We start from the raw sequence: 19,784 nt of genomic DNA, 5'->3' as shown, positions 1-19,784 counted from the left end.
TGCCTCTTGATATGCAAGAGAGCGTCAGTCCTGTGTATTCAGTAATGGGTTTGTGTGTGTGTGGATGTGTGTGGTTCACTCAGGGGTGTGGCTGTGGGTGGCTGTCAGAGAGGCAGGCAGGCGAGGCGTGAGATCACTGTCCATCTGGCCTCAGCTGACCCTGCCCAGTCAGAAGCATGGTAACTGATCTGGCCCTCGGGGTCTCCAGCATTATATTGACTATCTGCCTGCCTGTCTATAGCGAGTTGGCTGGTGCGCAGGAGAGTAGCCGCTGGCTGGCTTTAAATGCAGCAAAACTGATGTCAGCTCTGGCTTCTTTACAGCCAACCTTCCTTAACAGAATCTCTTAATTTTATTATTTTGTATTCATGCAGAAGTCAAGTTACTGAAAATGTCAAAAGCTATTAACTAACGCTGTCATCGACTAAAATATTTAATCGTGATTAATGGTAAATTAATCACACTTTTTTTATCTGTTCAAAATGTACGTTAAAGGGTGATTTGTCAAGTATTTAATACTCTTATCAACATGGGAGTGGACAAATATACTTGCTTTATGCAAATGTATGTATATATTTATCATTGGAAATCAATTAACAACGCAAAACAATGACAAATATTGTCCAGAAACCCTCACAAGTACTGCATTTAGCATAAAAAATATGCTCAAATCATATGGCAAACTCCAGCCCAAAAGGCAACAAAAGCTGTCAGTTGCCAAAAACTGCATGTTATTATCACAAAGTGGACATATCTGTAAAGAGGAGACTCGTGGGTACCCATAGAACCCATTTTCATTCCCCCTTTGAGGTCAGGGGTCAAGGGACCCCTTCTAAAATGGCCATGCCTCGCCAAAATTTACCGTAATGTTGGAGCGTTATTTCACGTACTTTGCGACAAGCTAGTATGTCATGGTTGGTACCAAAGGATTCCTTAGGTTTTCTAGTTTCATATGATGTCAGTATCTTCACTCTACTGAGCATACTACAACCTAATAATTGCAAGTTGCGTTAATGCGTTAAAGAAATGAGAGGTGTTAAAACGAATTTGCGTTAACAAGCCATCATCCCGTTAACTTTGACAGCTGTACTTTTTTAACACAAAATAATGAAATAATGTGTGGTAGTGTTCCAGCTTTTCTTCTCCAGCCCCCTACTTCAGCTTTTATTAGTTAGTTGACATTGAAAAGCAACAGGAAATGGAAAAAGAGAAGGAGATAACATGGGACAGAGGTCCTTGGCAGGAAGCTGGTAGTGGTATGAGTTTTATACTGCAGTATGCCTGGTCTTAATCTATTTTATAGCCATGACATCATTCTATAACTCCCTCCCTACCTTTTTCTAGCAATTCCTCTGCAGCCTTTCAACTTATTTCTTCCGCACATCCTCTTTTAAATGAGTTTAAACTTGACTTGTGTGAGCGGGTGTGTCTATTAGGGATATGTTGGTAATTTAACAACATTTAACTAACTTGAATGATCTAAAAATAAGAGAGAGAGAGCAAGCCTGAAGTGAAACCGATGTTTTATGTAACAACTGGAAACATGTACCTTTTTAAGGCCATCATTTATCAGTGATGGGACTAGCAGCTGCAGATGTAGCTCTCTGAATGTAAAGTAAAGAATAACCTGTGACAGACTAGCAGTCCTTAATGAAACAGGCTGAATGTGCATTCAGTTCATCCATGTGATATACATATCTACTGTATGAAAGTGGTGTCATCCATCTTTCCCCCTTTCACCCAGCAGCCTATTCGAACTCCCTGGGTTCTTTTGGGTGAAGATACCCGCGCCAGCTGCTCCCCCCCCGTCCCGTTGCACCAGTTAATCCACTCAAAACCCACCCCCACTGCCCTCGGCACCGTGCCTGAGGGGGTTACATGGTGCACACAGTGCAGACAATGGGGCTCGTCTGCCCCCCTTCCCCCTAATGTTATACTCCATTATGCACGCAAACACTTGAGATGATCATGGTGGGTGTTGTTGTTGTTGTTTTTGACCAGATCTGCTTACATACACTCACTTCCCTACCCTGGTTGATGATGACACCCTATTGACTTTACTCGCCCTGCCTGTCCTGGTGGCACGGGGACTGGCTCGGTGCTTTTTGCAAATCCTGCCAGGTTTGTGACAGATTGTAACCCATTTCCCTACAGCCTTTCAGACCACTCTGCTGCCAGTAGCCTCTAGTCCATCCCGTTTTGACTGCCACTCCCTTAAAGGCTAACTGGCTCAGTCCATTTAACTTGTAGCCACACTTAACCACCTGCTCCTAATGGCCTTATTGAGTAGCTTACAGTCACTTAGCACATGTTAGTGTCCCGTATGGAATTGATTAGAATAAGCTGCATGCTTATCGTCAAGCCCAGCACCCCCCTGTGATGAAAGTGCTTTTTCTCTTCTAAGGGCATTGGCTTTTTTTTTGTCAGTGCTAACATCTTGTCAGTAGTTTTATATCTGTTTTATTTTTTTCCATATCTGTGCAGTGAACAGAATATTATAATGCTATAGAACTCTAATTTCCTCCACTAATCCATTGAAAGGTATAGTTATAAGGCATATCCCTTGCTTTGTCTACTGTATATATCCAGTAGTTGCTTGATCAGATCATAGTTGTCCTAGGCCCATGCTTTGGATAAATTACTGCTCAGTAATACAGCAGGGATTCATGACAAAGAGATACTTTGGAGAATGCAATTTGTAGACGACAAGTGGGCTTATTCAGAACAAGCTTTCGTCGTGCGAATGCAGTCTTGCGATGAAATACGGCGATGTAGAGCTTGTCAACGGTTGCACACAATCTTATTATTTGGACAGATCAAAGAGAAGTCAGTCAGTCGGTAAAATCATTGAGGGTTAATACGTTTCTTTGTCTGCAGATAACGAGGTGCATGGAGTGCCATTCATCTTCTTGATAGTTTTTCTGCAAGGGGTGAGGAGCCTCCGTAGGCAGCCCTGCCCTCCACACACAAAAAATAAAAGCTCCATCCAAAGGGATCAACGGAGACTGGCTGGGGAAAGTGTCAACAAACGGCTCTAGTGGTGGTCAGGACCTGGTGGTGATGGAAATAATAGAAACTCTTCTGAAAGCTATAGGATGGTGCATCTTCGTTAATCAATTTTCTTGGCTTTTTTTTAAGTTTTTATCCTTGTCAATATTTGTTTTTGTGGTTACCTCACCCACAACTGCTGAAATTGCTTTATTGTAAAATATACATGCTTTGGGTGATTTTATTTTCTTAGATTGCATGAATGCTTCCTCCACTATACAGGATGTTGACAACAGAAGTTGAGACAGATAATTAACGTTGGAGTGCTTCCTTTTTCTTTGGCATAATGCGACCTAAACGTATCACTCGTTTTGGCCAGTGGTTATTCTCAAAAGGACATTTCATTTTTGTTTCATTTTCATTTCTTTAATTAGACAGATCTGTGTTGATTGTACAGCTGTAGACTCAGAAGTCAGTCTCCAAACACTTTGCTCAACTAGAGACTGAAGACGATCTCCCTGGTTTCATTGCTAAACTGGGTGGAAACAATTAGAGTTTAAAAAAAGGCCTTTGAGCAGGCCAAAAAAAAAATGGCCAGCAGAAAACCAGGGACCAACCAGGTTCATTTCACAATAGTCACCACTTGAATGGCCAGTTGAGTGGAGCAGCGCGTCCCCTCGTGTCCTCACTGGACCTGGTGGACAGGTACCGCTGGATTTAACATTGTAGACATGACCACTGACTATTTGTGTAACAGTTTAGCCACAAATTCACAGACTGACCATACACGGTCCAGCCATATACTCTGTTTTGACCAAGTCTGGTTCATATAATGCCCAGACAACGATGCTCTAAGGAACCACGGCCCACAGTAGCTCTCATTGTCCCTCCATCACCAACATTTTAAGCTTAAACTGAGAAGAGCTGGTGTGATCTTTACTAAATAGATCATACAGACAGTATGCATTTCTTTGTTTTTGTTTAATGAGACATTCTTTACTCCATCATCCCTCAGTGCCCCACAAGTAATGAGGTTGTTTTGCTTTCTGTGTGTGTTTTCTCGCCTGTCGGGCAGACAGCCTGCTGAGGAATGCATCTAGTGTGTAATAATGGGTGTTGTAATGTTGACACTTGACAGTCTACCACCTTGGCCATGTGTTGTCTCTGTGGTAGAACAGGTGGAGTACTGTTAGGTAAAATATTCTGGATAGCTGATATTTGTGTGGTTATTTTCAAGGACAATCTCTTACTTTCTTTTTCAACAGTTTAACATTGCACATGTCTGGGATGACCATAAGTGTTGCTAGACTACTGCAGAGATGCATAAATCCATTCTGAACTGATGAATTCTCTTGGATGAAAACAACTTCCATACCTATGACAGGACCGACAGAAGATTTTCATAGATACAAGGAATTTCCATTTGAACACGTCTGCGCTCTTCTCAGCCAGAGGGACACTGTGCCAAAAGTCAATAATCCAGTGGCTGTGTTGCACGTACACTGATGGTAGCTGACAAGATACATCATCCTTCATTGACTTGATGCTTATTGGTTGTTTCTAACCTGGTGCAAGCTGTCAGCATCATTTTAAGATGATGTTGGATCACTTTGCGGGAGAGAACACGGGGCTTTAAGCACCAAGATAGACTTATATTGCTCACTATCCGTGCCATGAAGGCCAGATACATTACTGTTTGCAAATCATGTCTGAACCGCAACATATCACTTCCTGTTACTGAAGCTCTGCAGCATTTCCTAACTCATGTTGAAATGCATTTGTTGTCACAAAATAACCAAAGTCATAACATATTTTTAATTCATTAAATCCTTTCTTATATTTTCTTGTTTTGTTGCAATTAGAAAAATAGGGGTTGACCAGTGTATTAATGATGAAGGACAAAAAAAAGTGAGAGTTGAGTAGAGAGTGCTGTCTGGACGTGTTGCCAAAATCACAGATTTTAATTCAATTTAAGCAAAATCTACAGTCATTTTTATCTGTGTGATAAAATGACTGTAGGCCTAACTTCGTTATTGATGCCCCTAGGGATCAGTTATTCTGTGACAAAACATTTTTTCTTGATGAGAGAAATGTAAATTAAAAACCAACAGGGCATGTTGTAGCAAGGAGAACAGATTTTAATCCCATTTGAGCAAAATTGATGTACTGAGAAGACTTTAAGTCTAACTTTGGTGTAGATAACCACTAAAAATGACGGCTCAGGCTGCATCTCTGGCTTTGTTAGACAATGTTGTTGCCTTTTTTGGTTATCATCATAGCTTCATAAAACTACATTATCATCTATTTTTTTTTAGCCATGGAGCACACAGTGCATTCTTGTTTAGTGCTTTCTGCTTTTGATGATGCATTCCTTTACTTAACCTGCTTTTTAACTGACGTCATTAGTCGTAACTGGAGAAGTCACAAGTTGTGATACTGATCAAAGCCAGAACACAGAGTCACTCTTATTCAAGAGAGGAATACAATGAAATTGATAAATATCCCTTTTCTTGGCCTTGTTTGTGAATTACCCTCCAAGGACTCATTATGTACCATATTTGTTTTTGTGTGTCAGAGCGAGAGGGAGCTGCAAAGACTCGTGGTGTGCAGAGTTGGAGGCGACTATTCAGCAATGTACTCTGTAGGGCACTATATATTCACAAACGATTGGCTCATATATGCACTCTGCCTCTCCTTTCAGCATGCTTTGAGACGTATGTGTGTGTTCTAACAGCAGATTGAATTTCTCTTCCTTCTCTCTTGTCACTCTGTATGTGTGTGAACTAAACACTCGCTTGGTGATACAGCAGAAACAGCACTACTGCCTTGTATGGTCAGATAGAGAAACGGGAGGTTGAGTGTGTAAAGAAATGGGAGGCTCTGTGTGTAAAGACCTGCTGCTCCGAGTCAATTTATCATCCCACTTTTAACATAAATTAGTTTTTAGTAGGGCTCTCAAAGTTAAGGTGTTAATGCAAATTCGTTTTAACGCCACTAATTTCTTTAACGCATTAATCAATCTTTCGGAGGTTGTAATGGGCTCAGTTTTAACGCTAAGATAGTGATATCATATAAAACTAGAAAACCTGAGGAATCCGTTGGTACCAACCATGTCATACTAGCTTGTTGAGGTTAAATAGTGCTCCAAACTTGCGCTAAATTTTGGCGAGGAAAAACTGTCATAGCCATTTTCAAAGGGGTCCCTTGACCTCTGACCTCAAGATATGTGAATGAAAATGGGTCCTATGGGTACCCACAAGTCTCCCCTTTACAGACATGCCCACTTTATGATAATCACATGCAGTTTTGTTGCAAGTCATAGTCAGGTCAGCACACTGACACACTGACAGCTGTTGTTGCCTGTTGGGCTTCAATTTGCCATGTTATGATTTGAGCATTTTTTTTATGCTAAATGCAGTACCTGTGAGGGTTTCTGGACTATATTTGTCATTGTTTTGTGTTGTTAATTGATTTCCAATACTAAATATATACATACATTTGCATAAAGCAAGCATATTTTCCCACTCCCATGTTGGTAAGAGTATAGTTTTTAGATTCTTCATCTCTCATTAAAGATTGATGCTGTAAATTTTGATGTTTTTTGGAGTGGTGGTGGTGGTGGTAGTAGTATTAGTAGTCCAGGGTTTGAGGTGAAAGTGAGCAGGTTTCCCTGCATCTGATCTGTTACTCTGAGACTGAAGCTCAGGAAAGCCCCCTTCCTTTCCCAAAGACAATAAAACCTCTTGTTTTGTTTTTTCATTCCACTGCATAAACTGACCACCCTCTTCCTCTTAGTCTTTTCATTCACATACATTCGTGTCCACACACAGACTGAATACTGCCTGTGTTTCTTCCTGTGTTCATGCCTTGAACACACACCAGAGGAAAGCTAATGAGCAAATGGACAGATGGGCTTCATATCTCATTTGTAAACACTGTCATACTTCACTCTACTTACACTGACACTCCCAGACCTGTAACCACGGTCAAGTTCACCAGGCCAGCTTTCATTTGTTTTAACCGTCTAAAGGTGCGGTTCTAGTAGGAACGTAGAGATCAGTTAGATGTGCCTGTGGAATTGAAAGAATGCAGGAATTGACGGGCCACTAAATTCTAGTTTCCTTTTTGTGTCTGCAATGCATGCTTGTACATTTGTGCAAATTACATTTTCACATCATGCACACTTTCATCCTCCACATTTTTTGCTCACTTTTATCACACATTGCCTCATCTGATGTATACACAGCACGCATACATTCATTGGACTTCCTATGACTCCCTACTCGTGCACACACACACACACACACACACACACACACGGACAGCTGTCACTGTGTAGCCCTGAGGAGTCTTGAGGAAGTCAGCAGAGCTGGAATGTGGATGGGTCGGATGTGCTCTTGATACTGATGCTGCTTCAGGCATTCACTTTCTACCATTAATCATCTTGGAGCAGATGCAGCGTTGACATGGATCTCAAAGTAGTAACTCAACATCGGGCAACTGAAGAGGCTAGTTTAATATCCAAAATAGGGCTGCAACTAAAGATTATTTTCATCAATTCATCTGACTATTTTCTTGATAAACCTAATAATCGTTTGGATTAATAGGAATTTGTGAAAAATCACTGTCACAATTTCTCAGAGTCTAAAGTGATGTAAAGAAAAGTCTAAAACCCCCAAAACAGTTTACTATATAGGCCTACTTAAGAGAAAGAAAAGATGCAAAGCATCACATTTAAGAAGTTGGAACTAGAGCTGCAACGATTATCAATTCATCGATTAGTTGTCAACTATTAGATTAATCGACAACTGTTTTTGATAAGCGATTAATCGGTTTGAGTAATTTTGAGTTAAAATTCTCTCATTCCAGCTTCCTAAATGTGAATATTGTCTGGTTTCTTTACTCCTCTATGACAGTAAACTGAATATCTTTTGAGTTGTGGGCAAAGAAAGACATTTGAGGATGTCATCTTGGGCTTTTGGAAACACTGATGGACATTTTGTAGACCAAACAATTAATTGAGTGATCGAAAAAATAATTAACAGATTAATCAACAACGAAAATAATCATTAGTTGCAGCACCAGCTGGAAAAACAGAATATTTATTATTTTTGCTTGAATCATGACCTGAAGGATTTGTCAATTTATCTAAATAGTTGGAGATTTATCTGTTGATCAACTAATCGATTCAGCTGTAATACAAAAAGGCACCTAAGGAAAGTTGGACGTTGATATGGCTGAAGTATGTTCTAATTTTCCTTCAGTGGCTTGTCTTTAGACACGCAATCCATCTGTTTCAGTCCTAATGTGTAATGGGTCTCTTTTCTGTTTTGTATTTACAGCATTGTGACAGCAGTCTGTGGTAAATCTACAGATGACATTAAGCCCCAGCATCAGTATCAACAGCCCCTTCATCCATCACCACCTCCAGCAGTCTGCACAATGCATTCCAAACCCCTGCCATGCTCTCAACACCGCTAAATCCCCCTCTGCTTGTATTAGACACAGCATTAAAAATGACCCATTTTTGTCAGGCACCACTTCTAATGTCTGGACTAGCACAGCAAGAGACTGGGAGATGGGGTACGACAGATGTAATTAAACTGCCTCAAGACAGAGGTCAGGAGTAAGATTTAATGACACACACGAGGCCATATTTCTGTATTAGAAGAAGTGGAATGTAAATACCACCGAAGCCCTTTCTCAGTCTAGGCAGACCCCCTCTAACAAACTTACAAAGTGATGGCTGCATTTATAAACACACTCTTCTCCCGCTTTGGCTGAACGCAGCCTTTGGGCCTTTTGTCTTCACAACACAATACTTGCAACACATTGTAATTGTCACTGGGGTATTGAGCTAATTGTGATATTAGCCATGTGGAGCTGGCTAGAAAGAAGGCATGCTGCGTCCTGAATATGGTTTTAAATCTTCAGTGAACTAGGATTTGTTATGCAAATGTGGACTGAGAGAATGGCAGACAATGAAGGCTGTCTTGTATTTCATTAAAATGCATGAGGCTGATCATCTTGACCAGGCAGACCATTTTAAAAATGCTGCTGGTGTTGTTGTGCTGTCATTTTTCTGAACATAAAATCAGGAGCTCTGACTCAACATGTTCTCAGCTAAGTGTCAACAGCTTAAAGAATCCCAAAATAGTGTTTAGTATTGGTGGCCTGATGGATATGAAAACGAGTATCGACTCTGCAGAGCAGTCTAGCTGTAATTTAGTAAATCATCCTTTATCCGTGCGTGCGTGTGTGGATGGGATTTTAATGATCCATTCACTCCCTCTCTGCGCTGCGTCACATAGTGTCAGCTGGTTAGAGATGATGCCTTTACTTACCCAGAAGGGGGTCATCACAGGAGGAATGTGATTCACTCTATCTGCTAAGCCCATGGCATTAGTAGCTGGACTGGCAAAACTATGCCAATGCACGTCACAGTGCCAGTCAAATTCCCTGTCTCACATTTTGAGAAGCTCCTTCCTGTCTGAATAAACCGGGTGGCTTTTATTTACTTTTTTTTACGCAAATATGCCAATCCATGAATATTAAAATCTGGAAGGACTGGTGGTGAGAAGCCACCTCGCTAACCTCTTGGTTCACAATTTGCAAATAACTGGAGTGACAATGGATTTGATTTGCACAACAAGGTCCCAAAGGCTCTGCACATTATCTAATTGACTTTCATTTTAAGGCTTGACATTTTCCAAAAGAAGGGACAATACAAACTCTGTTGGTAGAGAGGTTACTCTCCACCACTTGGCTTTCTTTCTGTGTGAGATTTGTAACCACAGAGACCAGAGTAGAACAAGAAAGAAAACAGAAGGCAGCAGGAGGGAAACAGTTTTAAAGTGAGCACTGAGTCCAGGTTGTGACTTTTCCATGGCTGAACCAAAGGGTAGGACTTAATTATTTTTTACAAGAGATTAGAGAGTTTCAGTGGCTGTATGTACAGGTGTGGGTGTCTTGTGTGAGTTTGCGGAGGTGTATTCAGTGGTTATCAGCACTAAACTGGCCAAACAAGTTATTCCAAAACTGGCAACAAATGGTCCATTTATGCATTTGTCTCTTGATTGCTGAAGCATTGTTGTTGCATGGCTAACCCAGAATACATTGATACCGAAGAGTTGAGGCTTACAGAAACCTTTTTACCTCGTAAACAGGAGTGCAAAAGTATCAACTTTTTAGGATCTAGGAGAAAGGGCCCACAGTATTGTGTTACCTCTGATGTTAATGTGTAACTGGCGAGGAAACAAATGTTTCCTGACCTTTGGACAACAGGATGCTCAGGCAAATGTTTATAGACTTTGGTTATTAAGGCCCAGACAAACCAACACCACCAACAAAAAACTAGCGGCAACAAAGGCCACCAGTTGCGTTGCCTCATGTTGCCTTTGTCTTTGAAAAAATGTTGCACTCGAACGAGCGACGTACATGAAACCTGCCTTGGCGGAGGTCTGCGTTCTCCGAGTGCACTTCTAGTTCTTCACTGTGAGTCTGTAAAAATGCACTCAGTTTCTCATGTCTGTGGAAAACCTTGCTCATTGGAACTTCTCCATTTTCCAAGATGTTTTTAGTCAACTGGCTTAATGGCTTGCATATCATAAATCGTCTACGGCCATGACCTTATTAGTTTGCACTAAAAGGGCAGTCTGCTCTCTTTCTGGATTGCTGTCATGGTTTGTCCATTCTTATTATTTCCACTGTCTTTCCTGCCTAGTAGGAAGAACATATTATCTTTTACTCTCCCTTTTATAGTTCCATTACTTTGTAATATTCTAGTATGTCTTTGCTCTTTTTCTATTCCTTTCAATCTGTTTTTTTATTTCCTCTTTAATCCACCTCTTGCACAGCTTGTTCCTGGGCCATACAGAGCTTCTACTGGCTAGACCATATGTGTAGCAATTTACTGGAAGCAGATCTATTAGCAGTGGGAGGAGGGGAGGAACAAGTGGCTATAGGAAAAGGGAGAGGAGTAATCGGGAGGGGGTGGGGCGAAGCTACTGTGGTCAGAGGGGCAAAGGAATGGGGAGTGTGGGTGGAGGGGATGATTGAGGGGGAAATAAACCCATAACGGATCCGGGAAGAGCTCCGTCCAGCCGGAGCAAGAGAAAACCTGACTGATATGGAGGAGGATGTGTCTGAGTAGATTCACATATAGGTCTTGAGCTCATTAATATCTTGCCCCTTCCTTTTCTCCAACCTCACCACAGCTTCTTCTCCTCTACATTAATTTCCAGTTTTCCACTAGTGCTGTCAATTAGGGAATCTCCCAGTCTCTGTTAAGCGATCACATGATAATGTGACGATTACCATCTGCATCTGCTCTACAGAGAGGAAGACAATGGTTGTCAAGTGGGCCATTTGGTGCTTGTTTTCCACCTCCTCCCTCTCCTCATCAGCTGTGGGCTGTGTGTCATGAAACCTCTCTTGGCTTTCAGCACTCCAAACCACAGCTTTTTCCCTTTCAATTTCAAGATGCTTGAAGCCATTTGGAGCACAGTCACAAGTCATCATTTTTTTTTTATAGTTCTGGCCCATAAAATGTGAAATTAAAACAATCCACTGTTCTTTTTTATTGTGGTATTTTAATAGTGATTACTAAGTTTATATTGGTACCGCACGCATTATGATGCATTATTACCATGATAGCTCTGTTAGATGGACGGACTAGTCACTGTGGTTTAGCAAACAGATTTGTTGGCATCTCTCACTGCTCACTTCCTGTTTTTCTGACTCCCCCAAATTCCTTGGAGGCCCCTTGCCATAAATGGCATTTCCTTTGGCTGTGTCAGTGACAGTGACATGTTTAACACATGACTTCAAGAGTAGTGCAGCATGGTTCAATTCTGCATTCATGAGGAGGTGTTATAAAAGATAAAACATTAATATCCTTGTTTTGATGGTTTTTTTGTTCTTCTACAGGACATCAAAGTGTGAGAGGAACTGGCCAATCAAGACGAGTGTGAGCCCCTGTACCTTGGAAGCAAGCAGCAACGTCGACGTCCACACCTTTTAGGAGGAGGGAATGAAACCGGATGGGGATACCATGGAAACCCCAGAGCCCACTGAAGCTGCAGCCGTAGCAGAGCCCTCCTTATCGCAGGACAACATAACAGAGCAAGCCCCATCGCAACCAGAGGAGGCTGCAAATGATACAGCACCCACGGCTGCTCCGAAGGACAACGGCAAGCCGGTGGCAGCAGACCCCAAAGTCAAACCAAAAGCTGCTGCAACTAAAATACAGCCCCCTGCCAAATCTGCAGGGGCATCCGGGTCACGGCCAGGTACTGCCTCGCACCGCACAGCGAATGACGTCAAATCCTCTAACAATGTCTCTGTAGCCGCAGTCAGGCAAACGGCAACTGCAGCAAAAGCATCAGCAGCGGGGGCTGTACCTAAAAGACCGGTTGGTGCAGCAGCAGCTTCCTCCATGGTCAAGAACCAATCTAGAGTGCCTGACAAGAAGCCTGTTGGACCGGCCAGGACTACCTCTGTTGCTGCTGCCACAGCAACAAATAGTACCAAATCAACAACAGTGAATGGCATTCCTAAGAAGAGACCAGTAGCTGAGACTGTTAATGTAGCTAGACCCAAAACCACAGGTAAAAACTGAATTGAAATGAATAATACTGTCATCTATTTCATGTTGTCTGAAAATGTTCACAAGGCTTTTCTCTGCTGTCTTTGACAACCTGTGCTTAAACATCTTTTCTTTTGCTTTTTCTGATTTCTATGAAGTCTCATTTTCATGTTCTTCCATTTTTTTTGTAGCTACTGCCAGCAGAGCAGCGGCGTCCACTGCCCCGAAACCCAGCACTTCGACCACAACAAAAGCTGGTGGTGCTGCCATTTCAAAGACCACCACCAGGTATGCATAATGCACTAACGGGCAGCAGGGGTGATAAAGTAATATAAACAGACAATGGTGCAGTGTCCATAGAGCGATCAAACACAGTCATTTGAATAAAGGTATGCGTTTGGGGAAACTTCTTTTTATTTTACTATCAATAACACTCTTCCCCCGCTTTCTTTCTCCATGCTCTGCATTGTGTTTCTATCCCGTCATTCACACACACATCTTCCCCCCTCTCTGAGATCTGAACTTTTAATCCCCCTTACAAACTGGATGAGGGGGTGACTTTGTTTATCTTGATGCCCTGAAAGAGAGCAGTGGAGAACGATGTCCATTGTGGTCTGTGGGCCGTTATAGAGTCAGATTTCGCTTCAAGAGTGTGAGTCATGTTAACAGAAATAACCTGAGACAGAGGGCCGAAACAGAGGCAGCGATACTGAAGAACTACCGCTTTGTCCCAAACAGACCCCCTGGCAGAAACCAGCCCCACCTCCCCTGGGCAGAGAGCTATTGACTTGGATCATAATCCCTCTCATACTGAGCTGGAGGTTTGGCTAAAGTGGGCTCTAGTTGGACTAAACTTGCTCAAAGTGCTGCTCTCAAATTATCATTTTGGCTGTTGCAGAATTTCATAGTTGACCCGGTCATTTACTGCCATTTCAACTAGAAAGCTTTTGTTATTAAAGACTTGTTTACAGGTCAAATACAGGCTTTTATAGTGTTGCCAAACATAATAATCAACTGGTGGTTTCTTCAAATTAGAATTATGTGATTACAAGATTTGAACTTGATTAATGCGATAGACATTTGTGTAAATTAAGTGATCTGCCTGTAAAGTTTATAGAGCGTCAGATGTATAATACACCACTCTTCCACAGGATGTAGTGTTCTGTACTGAGTGGCCTGATTAGATTATCTCTCCACTTGTCTTCCCTTAATGATCTCTTATTAAATAAAGGAGCAATGTTCTGCCCTGTGCTGCGTCATTCTGTTTTCTGAAGCAGCACAGCGTCAATGCATTCTCTCTTTCCTATATGAAATAAAGTAACAGCACCAATTTCTTTACCTCAACTCTTCTCTCTGTTGTAGATATAGAAGTCCCAATTTCCTATTTTACACGAAGGACAATGTTCGGTCTGAAACCAACATATATTTCTGTCATCCTTTTTTTTTTCTTCTATTAATCAACTTATTGCTTAGTCTATAAAATGCCAAATTCTTAGATTCAGTTTAAAATCTAACTATAAAGCAAGGAATCTATGTCTGTCTGTCTGTCGGTATGTCCGTCGCAAATTTTAAGAACCATTCATCCAATGTACATCACACTTAAGTGTAGTGTCGAAGGTGGTGCAATTTGGACACGCGACACGTTCAACATTAATAAACAAGCGAACAGTGCAGCAGCGGGTCTTTAGGGCTCTGCAGACTGAGTCAAGCATGTCGTCCACAGAGGGCCGTTACAAGCCGCGGCTCGTTGACTGCAGTTCACTTTTGCTGGTGGATGCTAGATAATGTTGCAACCGAACTCTTCTTCACTTCCCGGGAATCAGTGAGTGATGAGCAGTTCTCGACAACGTTGCGAGCAGCAATACCGAGAGCCAATCGGCCAGTTCCGAAAATCAGCAAATTTGCATACTGTTGAAGCTGTAACCAGAGAATGGTGTTGTAGTTTTTGCTAGTTAAATTACTTAATCGAATGACCGTTTCAGCGCTAGACAATGGTTTTGTTATCAGGACGATTTGGATTGTCTTCTATATTAAAAGAGGGACCATGATCAGTGGCACCATGTTGACTTTGTGGTGATCGGTCAGGCAAGGAGTGGTTGCTCTTGATGTTTAATAGTGTATGTATGTTTCTCTGTGTTTGTACGGAAGGGTGTGTACACGGAGAAGCTCGTCCTGAATTAATCAGATGAGGCATTTCAAGCGTTGGAGTCAGATTACAGAAGCACATCATCCCTGTGTGTCTGTTTCCTGGCTCGTTCCCCAGGACGTGACATCAGGCACTCGCCTCTCGGCTTGAGACACAGAGAGGACAACAGGAGAACAGCAGCAGGTGTCTGTCCTGGTGACAGTTGAAGCGTGTTGCATTTCGTGCCACCTGCATGTGATGTCAAAGTCGGTGGCGTGTCGAATCCTTTGTGTAGCAACAGTAGTAGTAGTGTGCCTTTCATGGCTCTCTTGGCAGGAACACCAACAGACCTTCACTCAGCTCAAGCGGTGACTTGCATTAGTCATGACACTGAGAACGATAGCACCAATAATCCATAGCAACACAATATAATGGTGTTAAAGGATTTGGCTAATGAGAGATTATTTAGCTGCAACACAGTGGCTGCACAGCCCCTTCTTTGTATTTTTGCAGCCTCTTCTTTGTAATTCCAGCCCTGCCATATTGTTTCTCCTATTGCTGAGACAACAGCAGTCATTGTTACCCAAACTATCACACAGGAACGCACATTTTTCAAGTATCTGCAGGTGAATCTTTTTCATGTAGATCTATTGAGGTAAACAGTACAGACCGTAAAGGACGCCAACATTCACAACAGAGTAGCACACACTGCCCGTGGCCAATGTAAAGACCCGCCTCCCTCATAAAGTATTCATATTAATTGGCCCAAAGGGAGGAATGGAAACATATTGGGTTTTTTAAAAAATGGTTTTACTTTTACCCGAGCCTCATTCGTGAAGGGCAAATAAGATTTGGTGATTGCGTTCAGCTCCTGGAAATATGATTTGTGCTTAGGTATGATGGGAATAAGATTTGATAGAAGGCTGTGATAGAAAAAAGGCAGTAAAAGTACCCAGTAATGTGGCAGGGCTGTTTCAGCCATGTGTTGATATTTATTTGTTACTTGCAGGATGTAACTAAGAACACATGCATGTCTATACACAATCCATACATTTTCTTCATTATTTCCAATGCAATTTAGATTTCCTATACAATTCCATTAAGTAAGGCTGTGTATTGGTAAGAATCCGGCGATACGATACGTATCATGATGCAGGGGTAACGATTCAATATATTGTAATGTATTGCGGTACTGTAAGCAAGGCAATATATTGCGATTTTTTTTTTTAATTTCAGGAAAACTATCGTAGTATAAAGAACACACCACCATATATATATATATATATATAAAATCAGAGTTAAAAAAGTCACTATGTGAAATGGGTACTACGGGAATATAAATGGACTAATTGAATCCACAAGATCTCAACTGTTAACGTAATTCCTAGACTGTTTATGGACCCCAGTATGCAGATATGTTCAGAGACATAATTTTTAGAATAGGCGAAAGTAAAACATCTATACTGCATGCAAAAAACTGCATAGTTTTTGCCCAAACTGCATGTGATTATCATAAAGTGGGCATGTCTGTAAAGGGGAGACTCGTGGGTACCCAGAGAACCCATTTTCATTCACATATCTTGAGGTCAGAGGTCAAGGGACTCCTTTGAAAATAGCCATGCCAGTTTTTTGCCAAAATTTTGTAGAGTTATTTAACCTCCTTCGCAACAAGCTAGTATGTCATGGTTGGTACCAATGGATTTCCTAGGTTGTTTAGTTTCATATGATACTAGTATCTTCACTCTAACTTTAAAACTGAGCCCGCTACAACCTCCGCCAGGTCGACCGGCGGGCCGTCAGAGATTTAAGAGGTTAATTAAAAACCGGTTCGCCGTTTTAAGGAATCAATACAGTACCGCAAAACATAATATCGTGATACCCGTGTATTGATATTTTCTTACACTCCTACCATTAACGGTAGTATCCCTATGTCCGTTTCCCTCCCCCTCACACATCTACCACATCACCCCCCACCCCAAACAATCCTTGGGCCAGGAGGAGGTTATCTCGGTGGTCGATGAGGACCCTTGATAACTGGAGGAGAAGCCAAATGATGTAAAATTTGGCACCTGCTTTGCTCTCCTCTCCTCCTCCAACGATGGGTTATGGTGTCCTTGCACTGACTGAGCAATCAGTCTTTGTCCACCCCACCCCCTCTTTCAATCTCCCTTCTCTTCCCCCTCATCCCTTTTTTTTTTTTCTGCCTTCTGTGCATGTACAGTGCTCGGCATCTGGCCAGGATCTCCTCAAGCCCTCCTCACAGCCCAACTTCAATCGAACTGTCCCCATATTTCTAACTCATTCATCATTTAGCTGCATACAGAGACTGTGATATTCAGAGTGGAGTTGTGTAACATGAGAAGGATGGTGATTATGTTGCTGAACAATCGGTAAGATGATTTATGTCCAAAGGGTCCCCTTTGGGAATGGACAGAATTGCTGGTGGATAGTACTTTTTGGTCTCTCGAATACACAGTGTTCCCTCATTATTCAAAAACTGAATAGGCTGTTATTGAGAATTTATCAAAATGACACAAAAACCATTGCACTAGCCTTAAAAGAATGACTTTCTTCTCACTTTTACCGTCATTTTATCGGTTTCTCTCCCGGTCCCATCACCCGATTACTTCTGTCTTGTCCACTTGGAGGTAAAACTATCATTTCTCACTGACTTGGTAGGGAGCAGGATTACTGTCCTAACAGAAAAGGCCGATGGCATCTATCACAATGACAGCGGGTGCCCAGGGCCTCATAAGAGCCAACACTGTCTGCCATGCTGTTGCTTGGCTGCAACACTTCATCTCAACTTTCCACTGAGCTGATTCAGGCCTCCACTCTGTATTGTCAAGGAGATAACTGTAAGCCCACACAAACCCTAGGAATGTGTGCTCCTCTCAGGACAGAGTAAAGCAGCTGGTTTTGGACAGCTTACAAGCCAAACAAGGTATTGTTAGGGTGCTCCATTTCCATTTGTTGTCCTGGAGGGGGGCCCTTGAAGTGATAAGGGGGAAAAGGGTGAGGACAGAAAAATGTGTACTTTGACTGCATTTTATTTGTAGGATGAGTTTAGTGCGACAGAGATAAAGTATGTCTCCTGGCGAAGCCCTCTCCTTTCTCTTTGGCTTGATTAAAGCAGAATAATTTCATTTACAGGAGCGGGTATGCCAAGCTAGTCTAGCCTCCCAGCTGTGTTTTTATAAGAAACAAGAGGGAAGAGGGATTTATGGATGGATGGAGTAGGTGTGGCTTCAACAATAGAAAACTCTGGCTCTTGTTTACACTTTGATTTTTGGCCAAACAGATGTTGCAGCTGCTCTGTATGTTAATACCATGGGCGTGTTATTGCATCTGTCGTAAACATTTGTGAATATTGTCTGTAAAACAAAGAAAGTCCATAAAGTGCATCAGTGACTTGTCTCTTTGCTGACCTTTGCCCTTAAGAGGACCTCATGTTTGGTCATTATCCTGTAAATGGCTGTGTGTAGTGCCTCTCATCCTCCCTTTGAACTGCCATTTGTATTGATTTCAACCCTCTGTTGGCAGTGTAATCCATACTAACACACCAACAACAGAACCACCACCCACAGTCAGTGTGGAGTACAGGCTTTAGTGGGTCTGTCTATTCCTCTCTGTGCCGTCCCTCTGGATCATACTTTTTATGAGTTATGACTCATTATAAAACAATTGGAGGGAGTGGTTGGGGTTATATTGTGTCTGTGACCTCCCCTCACCCTCTTTATTCCCATCCCTTAACTCTTATCTTCATTTCTGTCTCTCGGTCTAATTTCATCCTTCAGTCTTCCCTTAGAGAAAGTCATTCACTCAATTATGTCCGCCTTGATTCCTGCTATAATTGAGTGGGGCTGTCAATTCATATTTCGCTTGCAGGCAGGAGTAGATATGAAAACAGCCTCGATTAATGCACCTTTCTCTGCCTTTCCTCCCATTATGCTTTTGTTTTTCTGCTCAAAAGTTAAGACATGTGCCCCTTCCTGTTTTATGTATCTCCTTGATTATTTTTCCTTCTGTTGTGCATCATTACCCAACATTCACTCAGGGCAGATTTCATCTCAGTGTCTGACACACTTCCCAGTGTTTGGGCTGCACTTCACATCACAACCCAAATCTTTTGTCTGATAGCGGCTGATTACAACACGAGTCCATGTCTGCTGTTGGGAAACAAATGGTCATTGTAATGGTTATTGTAATGTGGGAGCGGCATCTGTGCGCAGGCATGCTACTACGCTGGAAGCCATCAAAGTCTCTGTCAGTTCATGTCCACACCAAATCCAAAAGAAGACGTTATGGAGATTGTTGTAATTGGTGGTGGGGTCACACAGTTCCTTAAGGCAGTTACATTCGATTATGGAGCTCTTGGTTGTTAAAGTTAATCACTTTTATTAGAAACAGATGTCATGCAAATGATGTACAGTGCTGAGGTTTTGCATTGTTTTTGCACACCGGGATTCAAGTGTAGAAATGATGGCTAGTACTGCCTGTGGCTGGCGACTCGCTTATTTAACCGACCGACTTTGTTTGTAGGTTAGCCAACGCAGCGGTGCATTGCAGCACAGACTACGTCAAACTCTTGGAGCCTGACAAGACAAATGTATTGTGTGGAGATTTCACAGAGCCCAGTATAGCACAGCATAAGCAACATTCAGATTTTTATGTAGGTTACTGCTGCTCGTATCAGTGCACCTTTTAGTCTGGTGCACAGATTTCACTGAAGAATCACTTTCACTGATCAAATTGAATCCTATAACAGGATGTGTTGGTACATGGAAAAACTTCAGAATTGCTTGTTTCAGTTGATCTGCTCAGCGGGACTGTTTGTAGGAAAGGACTTGCCTATTGGGCCTTCATGTAAGTCAGGCTCTGAAAACATAACTAAAGGATATCACAATGTAGTCTTGCCTCTGTAACATCCCTACAACTATATTATTATATGTGCTACATTGATTAATACTTGGCGTGTAAATCAGTTTCATCACGGTACAATATTATATTGATTATTTATTTGGACAATGATACAATATTTGCTGATATCACAAAGTCTGCCACAATACAATTTTGATTCAATTC

At 41.9% G+C, this 19,784-nt stretch overlaps 1 protein-coding gene across 1 annotated transcript in view; it reads left to right on the top strand.

The window, feature by feature from the left end:
* Positions 1 to 19,784, top strand: part of si:ch211-214c7.4 (nascent polypeptide-associated complex subunit alpha, muscle-specific form) — a 37,531-nt gene that overhangs the window by 6,016 nt on the left and 11,731 nt on the right. The window contains exons 2-3 of the mRNA XM_037763967.1: positions 11,917 to 12,596; positions 12,766 to 12,862. Coding sequence (XP_037619895.1) covers positions 12,020 to 12,596; positions 12,766 to 12,862 — 674 coding nt within the window. The 5' untranslated portion in view covers positions 11,917 to 12,019. The remainder of the gene's footprint in view (positions 1 to 11,916; positions 12,597 to 12,765; positions 12,863 to 19,784) is intronic.

Source organism: Sebastes umbrosus, chromosome 3 (genome assembly GCF_015220745.1).
Source record: "Sebastes umbrosus isolate fSebUmb1 chromosome 3, fSebUmb1.pri, whole genome shotgun sequence".
Classification (NCBI taxonomy): Eukaryota; Metazoa; Chordata; class Actinopteri; order Perciformes; family Sebastidae; genus Sebastes; species Sebastes umbrosus.
The sequence above is the reverse complement of the archived record's forward strand: the minus strand, read 5'-3'. Positions and strand labels throughout refer to the sequence as shown.